Here is a 7,721-nt window from a genome sequence, read left to right as displayed (position 1 = left end):
TTGAAGGTCATTCAGGAGCCACAGCTGGTAGTGCCAGTGGCCTCTGATTTGGTTAACAAAACTTGCTGTGGGGGCCAGACTGGCTTTGTTTTTTCATTATGTCTCCTACTGTAATTCAAGGCTTTTATTCAGCTATAAATCTACTCATAAAGTCTGAGTTTTTGTAATCTGAGCCACAGCTCTCCAGTGGTGTCAGCTGAGCTGGATCCTTGAATGCAGCCCTGGAGGCTGCTGCCAGCACCCCCTCAGCCCCCCTGTGCTCTTGGGGAGTCCTGTTTCACATCACAAGCTGATAAAGGGGGTGAAGCAAGGGCTGGCTGGGTGCCTGTGCCTCGAGACCTGGAGGGAATGGGCTGAATTTCATCCTGCAGAAAAGCAGTCCCAGGGGAAACCTCACTCTGCAATTCCCTGACACAGGAGGGTGCAGCCAGGTGGGGGTCGGGCTCTGCTCCCAGGGAACAAGGGACAGCAGGAGAGGGAATGGCCTCAAGCTGTGCCAGGGGGTGTTCAGACTGGACAGCAGGAGGAATCTCTTCACTGAAAGATTTGTCAAGCACTGGAAGGGGCTGCCCAGGGAGGTGGTGGAGTCCCCATCCCTGGAAAGTGTCCAAGGAATGGCTGGATTGGTGCTCTGGTTGAGAAGGTGGGGATTGGTCTTGGGGGTTGGATGTGACCTTGGAGGTCTTCTCCAACCTTAATGATTCTGATTCTTAATGATTTTGTAAAATTCATTTCTGCTAGAGCTGTCACTCCGAAGGCTTAACACTGAAATTCTGCCTGGTAAGGGCAGCTGGACAGAGACAGAGCACCCTGGAGCTCCAGAGGGAGTCACAGAGCTTGCTGCAGCTTCTCTCATTTTCTTCCTTTTTAAGGAAGAGAGATATTTTCAGTGCTTAATTACGAGCTGAGACTGAATTACTCTCCAGACATGCAGCAGCAGTCTCTCATTACACTCACCCACTTTTACAATGGCAGTGATGGTGCTGACCCCCTTTGGGGTGGGATAAGGGTGTGTGAGGGGCCTGACGAGGGCAGGGCTGTACTGGAGGCATAGAGAGCAATGTCATCCTTGGCACTTCTCCTCTCCAGGGTGCTGAGCTTGCTGAGAAGTGAGAAATTGTGATGTTTTCTCTGAAAACTAAAAATGCAGGCTGGGCTGGGTTAGCACCCCTTCCCTCTGGCAGGAGGATAATTTCTCAGTGTCACACACGGGTGCAAAGCAAGCTGTGGATGGACATTATCAGGGAGCACTCACCTGGTCCAGAGGATTTGGGCAGGAACATCTGTCCCACCTGGGAGCCAAGCTGCTGTCAGGGGAACTGGGTGGTCCCTTTTAGCTAAGCCCCCTTTTCCTCGGGCTGCACAGTTCCAGATAAGTTTCAGCCTTCTCTATATTCCAGTTACTCCTGAAATGCTCGGTTTGCTTATTTAAAACAGTTAATGATTGCCCTCTCCTGGCTGGTCTCTCTTACTGCTGCCCTGCAGCGCTGCTTTTTGGCAGAGCACTTTTCCAACCTCACTGCTCCAGGCTGACTCCCCCAACTCCTAGCTGGATGACACACAAGGTGAATTGGGTATTTGCTTTCTTTTTGAAAATCTTCAGAACCCTCTGCTCTCAAACAATTTGGCACCAAATTGTATCTAATTTGAAGAAAACATTTATTGCCTGTGTGGGGTCAGTTCCCTGCAGTGCCAGGTCAGGGAGTGCCTGCAGCAGGGGATGCTGTGGCTGCAGCCACGGGCTCTGGCTGGGGGCTGTTGCTGCCTTCAGCTGCTTTCACTCGACACACCTCCTGTCAAAAAAAACCAAAAACAGGGTAAGGGAATCTGCCAAGGTGCCAACATCAGAGAATGTACTCAAGAAATAAGATTTTCCTCTCCTCTTTTAGATGGTTATGTCTAAGAGGGCTTCCCTGTGCTTGCCCAGGCACTCAGCACCTGCTGCTGCCATTTTCCATGCCTGTGCTGGAAAGAGGAAAAGGTTTTTGGGGCAAAGCTGGGTGATGTGTGCTCTGAAGGAAAGGGGGAACTCGGATTTTGGGGGAAACAGAAAGCTTGTGCTGCTCAGGCACTCAGCAGAGGTTAAGTTCTGTTAATGCCTGCAGCTGGCAGGGGCTTTGTGAGTCTGCTCCTGTGCTCTGCTCACATCCACCTCCTCCAGCCCCAAAGGGCCCCAAAATGTTTTCTGTGTTTGTTTAGTTGGTTCTTTACTCAGGTGCAGTGGGTTACTTTCGCCAGTAACTCCAACCCCAATTATACCAGAACTTGTAGGCATGGACAGTCCTGATTAATTCCCCTCATTTTGCCCAAATTTAAATGTGATCCAGAGACTGCAACCCTCCCAGTCCACAGCTGCATGCAGTCAATGTAGAGGAGCTGGGCTCTGCCTCCCAGGTGCTGCTCAATTGCTAAATGGGAGAGGAGACCTGCCCCAGGTGCAGCCCCATTCCCAGGGTTTCCCCCTCTGCCTCTGTCCTACATTCCCCTCAACCTGTGGGGCAGTTTTAAAAGCAGCCTCTTGAGGCTGGAGAAGTGTTGGGGACAATGCTGGATCCATCCTGGGGGCTTGGAGTGGGGTTTTGAGCACCCCTGAAAACTCAGAGCCTGCTGATGTGGATGAGCAGGTGACCAGGACAGAGCAGCCAAGGTAAGATGTTTTCCACCTTCACTTTGCAAACAGGAGCCTCTGTCAAGCTGACTCAGGATCTGGGTCACTTGTAGGATAAAATGTCTTAAATCAGGTGGCAGAGGTGACCACTGGACCTGGTTAAATGTTTTGGTGGAAAACCTGAAGGAAAAAAATCCCTGGGGCTTCCTGCTCTTTTTGCAGCTTCTGTGACACCTGGTCTTTGCTAGGGAGCAGAACCAGGGGTTTTAAGGCAAAATCAGTAACTTGAGGGCAAAAATCCCTTGCCCAGTTCCCCCTGGCAGGGTCAGCAGGCTGTCACCAGGGCTCCCTGGGGAGATGCTCAGGTGCAGGCATTTGCTTTAGGGGTGCTATTTTAAACCTCACCTGAAGCACGCCTGTGATTATTTAACCCTCTAAATAATTCCCAACACCTTACAATTGTATTTCCAAGAGCCCAGTTTGCAGCTGGAGGCGCAGCCTGGCTCTTGCAGCCCTGCCTGGAGCCCGGGGTGGCTTTGGTGGCCCGGGGTGCTCGGTACCGTTCTCCACGGCGCATACACGATCTGCTCTGCCCCCAGCCCCAGGCACGCCGCGTGCTGCTCGAATTCCTCCCGCTCTGCCGTGCTTATGCTCAGGTTCCTGGCTGCAGGAGGAGCAGTTGTCAGGTGTTAGATGTGGACTGGTGGCCTCAGCACAGCCCTCTGTGTCCCTGTCCTTGCTGCCCCCCTTCCCCACCAGTGGATGTGGTCTGTGTGGGGGTCTCTCACCCCCACAGTGAGCACACCTGAACAAAACCAACCCTGGGCATCACTGTTAACCTCATTTTTAACTTTTAACCCCTTTTAACCTCTCCCAAACACCTCAGCTCCTCTGCGCTTAAAGGGGTTGCAGGGTGGTTTGATACTCCTGAGGTGTCAGGAGGCACCAAGGCAGAGTATGGAGGCTGCTTTCTATATGTGTCTTCAAAATCTCTTCAGCAACTGCTTTGCAGCCTGGCAAGATGATGGGGAGCCTTATCAGGGTCAAAACTGCTGCTTTATGGGTTTGTGGTTAAATCTGACCAGCTTTAGCACTGCAAAGCCATGTGCTCTGCCTGGGAGGTAAGTTCTGAAAACATCACGGTTGGCTTGAAAATTTTGAGATTTTTACAATGATATTGGTGCTGACCTGTATTTGCTTCCTGTTGTTTGAATATTTACGCTGTAAGTGGGTTTGGTCTTTAACTTGCTTTTCCTGCTCTGCCAAGAGATGTGGGGTTTAATGGGGTTTGCAAATCCCATGACCCCTGGAGTCATGGTTTCACTGTTGGTGAAACCAAGCTGCTGTATGGTATTTGCTTCCTGTTGTTTGAATATTTACGCTGTAAGTGGGTTTGGTCTTTAACTTGCTTTTCCTGCTCTGCCAAGAGATGTGGGGTTTAATGGGGTTTGCAAATCCCATGACCCCTGGAGTGCTGGTCTCAGGGAAGTCACTGACTGTTGGTGAAACCAAGCTGCTGTATGGCTTTAGCTGATAACTTTGGGTGGGTGGGTGGTTGTGCCGTGATAGCTTTGAATTGCTTTAGGAGGGAGTTTCATACCGTAGAGATACTGCCCCAAATACGTCCTTTCCCTCTGCATTTGGTACTGGATGAGTAAAAGGTTTTCAGAGCTCACGTTCATCAGCATCCCCTCAGTCTGCTGGGTCTTGGCTTGGAGAGAACAGACACAATAACTCAGATTTGCAGTGCTGCAGCAGCAGGTGTGGCAATGTCAGTAGTCCCTGGGATTCAACCTTCAATAGCAGGTGAGGAAAAATATCCTGAAATAGGGTGACTTTATTGGCTCTTGGTTTGTGTAAATTGTATTTCTTTGAAATTGGGCTTGGTGTGAAAGAGCCCAAGTGCCCCAGCTCCTGTGCTGCTGCTGGGATGTGCTGGGACTCAGGGTATGAGGGGTCAGTGCAAGCTGTGTCCTGCAGTTCCCACCCCAGACTGGCTCACCCCACTTCCTCAGCAAGGAGGAGGAATTCAGTAAATTGTATTTCTTTGAAATTGGGCTTGGTGTGAAAGAGCCCAAGTGCCCCAGCTCCTGTGCTGCTGCTGGGATGTGCTGGGACTCAGGGTATGAGGGGTCAGTGCAAGCTGTGTCCTGCAGTTCCCACCCCAGACTGGCTCACCCCACTTCCTCAGCAAGGAGGAGGAACTCAGAGCGAGTTCATTAATTCACTGAAACCTGCCCTGAGTGTTCCCTCGTTCCCCAAGGGATTGTGGAATGCCCTCACAAGCAGGAGGGTGCTCTCCTGCAGGGATGGGAGCAGGCTGGCTCTGTGGGTTTGGTGGGGCTGTGACCCCTGGGGTGCCCAGGGTACAACCTGGGCAGGTTGTATTCCTGGAGCAGGAATAACCTGGGCAGGTTGTATTCCTGGAGCAGGAATAACCTGGGCAGGTTGTATTCCTGGAGCAGGAATAACCTGGGTGCCCCCGGGATTTGGGACCTGTTTGGAGCCCACCGAGGCTTCAAACGGCCAGAGACTGTGGAATGAAATGTATCAGATAATGTAAATCAGGGGCACGGGCCCTCTGTGTGTCTCAGTCCTGTGAAACCCTGCGCTGGGTTTAACCCCATCTGTGCTGCTCACCGTGCTTCACCAGCGTGGCGTTACCGGCAGCGACTTCCAGGTAGGTCAGGTTGTTGGTGAAACACTGGTCCCCCCTGCAGGGAGAGGGGAAGGGGTGATGCCGCTGTCTGGAAGGGCCAGCAAAGCCCCACCCTGCACCTGCCCGCTCCTCCTCAGGGTTAATTTATCTCTGTTAAAATCAAGGCGTTTGTCTCGTGCCTTTCTTCGCCTGACCTCCAGTGGCTGCTCGTGGTCTCAGCCCTGCCACTGCCCACCCACCCCTTGGTGGTCAGACGTTTTCCACCCTGAAAGAACTGAAACCTCAAAGTGCTGCACAGAAAAATTCATCCCCTGAAATTCTGACCCTGTGGGGGAAACAGCTTGTGGTGCCATGGCACAGGAGCTCCTGGAAAGGTCTCCTCCCCTGGAAAGGTTTTCTCCTTGCCTGCAGGGCTTGGTGCCTGTGAGACCTCTGTGCCCTGCAAAATTTAAGCCTGCATTCTGTTGAAATAAATGAGCAAATAAAGGGGATGGGGGAGAGGGTGCACAGAGCAGGCAGGAGAGACTCCTTTTGGAGAAACCACTCTGGAGCCGTGCTCGCATCTCGTGCTGGAGGGTTTTAGGGCTGTAGCAGGGAGGGGCTGGGTTGGGGGCACAGAGATTCCATCTTACACGGCCACGTAGTGGCTGATGAGCAGCTGCTGCCCGCTGGCACCCGGCTCCAAGCGCAGGAAGGCATGGTCGATGAGCAGCATCTCCACGCGGTGCTGGGGGAACTGGGCAGCCCCTGCCACGTACAGCCACGTCCCCGGCAGCTGTGGGGACACAGGGACAGGTGGTGACAGCTCCGGTTTGCCGGACAAACCCGGAGATTTCTACCAAATTGATAGTGCTGCTAGTTCTCTGGTGTTCTGCTGGGGCTCTTGCGTTGGCAGCGACAAGGTGAAATGTTTGCAAATGAAGTGGGGGGAAAAAAATAGCTGGGCATGGGGGTTGGGAAGGGTGCTGGCACCGGCTGTGGTGGCAGGGACAGGTCAGCCCGGCTTTGTCGTGGGGGATTTGCACCCAAAAATACCCAGCCTTGTTTCGAGGTCACTGCTGCGAGCCCGAGAGAAAACGGGGTAATTCCGGCTGGTTTGCACAGCAAACCTTTCCCGTGTGCCGCAGGTGTCTCACCGGCAGCACCTCGGCGGCTGTGCCGGGGGAGCAGAGGGGACACGGGGGAGCTCTGCCCTTCCCGGGGCCCAGCGGAGCCCCCCGAGCCGACGGCGGCGGGGACAGCCCGAGCCCGCTGTCTCCTGCCACCCGAGACACGGAAAAACACCGCCAACACGCTGCTGTTCTCGGGTAAACAGGGGCAGTTCATAAGTGTTAGAGTCAGAAAATAGATTTCCAAGACCGACGGCGGCGGGGACAGCCCGAGCCCGCTGTCTCCTGCCACCCGAGACACGGAAAAACACCGCCAACACGCTGCTGTTCTCGGGTAAACAGGGGCAGTTCATAAAGTTAGAGTCAGAAAATAGATTTCCAAAAGTGGCAGTGGATTGGAGGGTGACAGTGCCACCTCTCCAATGACACCGGACCGACCAACACTCCATCACATTTCCCCTCCTCCATAAAAGAATGCGAAACAATAAGTTATTTACGTAAAGTGTGAGGAAGTTCGTTACGAGAACATAAACATCAGAAAATCTCACAGGGTCAGGGGGACGCTGTCCTACCTGGGCGGCCGCGGAGCTGTCGGGGCGCTGCGCTGCGCAGGGCTCCGCGCCCGCGGGGAGCAGCGCGGCCAGCCCCAGCACGGCCACGAGCCCGGCCGAGCCCATGGCTGAGCCCGTGGGCACCGTCCTGCGCAGACAGACGGACACACGGACACGGCTGCCGGGAGGGGACAGGATGTGCCCCGATCCGCGCCTGTGTCGCAACCTTCTGGGGGCGATGCCCGGGGATGAGCCACGTGCTTGGCACTGGCCTCGGGTGTGGCTGCTGCTGGTGATGCAGTCACTGCATTTAAAACTGCAATCTGTCCTAAATCTGCCCATTTTTTCCCCTGTGAGCAGCTCCTGTAGTCACCTCTTGCTGTGCTGATGTGCAGCCCTCCTGGTGCTGGTTTGGATGCAGATCCCGCTCCCCAATCTCAGGCAAAGCCCAAGGAGGCTTGGAAGAGAAGGTGCTTTTGCTGTCCTTGCCAAAACCGGCCTCAGAGGTCAGCCCTGTCCTGTTGGGCACATCCCCTGTGCAGCTCCCTGGCCCCCCTGTCCTGCTGCTGTCCCTGTGGTGTCAGACAGGCCAGTCTTGTGTCCCTGGCATTTTGGGTGCCCTTTCCTGTCTGGCAGCAGAGCCTCGCTGAATGCTTTGCTCTGGCTCTGGGTGATGGTTTTCCCCATCCCCTCCCCTTTGCCCTCCTCACAGACACTGGGGGAAGGTGCAGTGTCACCTCCTGTCACCCTGCCCTGCACAAGCCTGTGGTGTAGATGGAGCCTTGTGGGATTTG

The 7,721-nt window shown here is 54.1% G+C and overlaps 1 protein-coding gene across 1 annotated transcript; it reads right to left on the bottom strand.

Annotated features, from left to right (window-relative positions):
• Window positions 1–1,635: 1,635 nt before the first annotated feature.
• Window positions 1,636–7,174, bottom strand: LOC120507382 (alpha-1-acid glycoprotein-like). Its single transcript, XM_039719944.1, has 6 exons — window positions 6,949–7,174; window positions 5,900–6,042; window positions 5,249–5,322; window positions 4,209–4,319; window positions 3,169–3,272; window positions 1,636–1,793 (listed from the first exon to the last, which is right to left on the bottom strand). Exons 1-6 carry the CDS (start codon window positions 7,051–7,053, stop codon window positions 1,698–1,700), a joined length of 633 nt encoding a protein of 210 aa, XP_039575878.1. The 5' UTR covers window positions 7,054–7,174; the 3' UTR covers window positions 1,636–1,697.
• Between the last annotated feature and the right edge of the window lie 547 nt (window positions 7,175–7,721).

The sequence above is a fragment of the Passer montanus genome, unplaced genomic scaffold (assembly GCF_014805655.1).
Source record: "Passer montanus isolate IOZ18808 unplaced genomic scaffold, ASM1480565v1 scaffold43, whole genome shotgun sequence".
In the NCBI taxonomy this organism is placed as follows: domain Eukaryota; kingdom Metazoa; phylum Chordata; class Aves; order Passeriformes; family Passeridae; genus Passer; species Passer montanus.
Note: the sequence above shows the minus strand (reverse complement) of the source record. Positions and strands in the feature narration are given on the sequence as shown.

Bases quoted from the DNA above. Each gene is read 5' to 3' on its own strand.
- LOC120507382 (XM_039719944.1), bottom strand. From the start codon at position 7,053: ATGGGCTCGGCCGGGCTCGTGGCCGTGCTGGGGCTGGCCGCGCTGCTC. The intron at 3,273-4,208 runs GTATGAAACTCC...CTCCTCCTGCAG, and splicing joins TTTGGGGCAGTATCTCTACG to CCAGGAACCTGAGCATAAGC. The intron at 1,794-3,168 runs GTACCGAGCACC...TTTTTTTGACAG, and splicing joins TGTATGCGCCGTGGAGAACG to GAGGTGTGTCGAGTGAAAGC.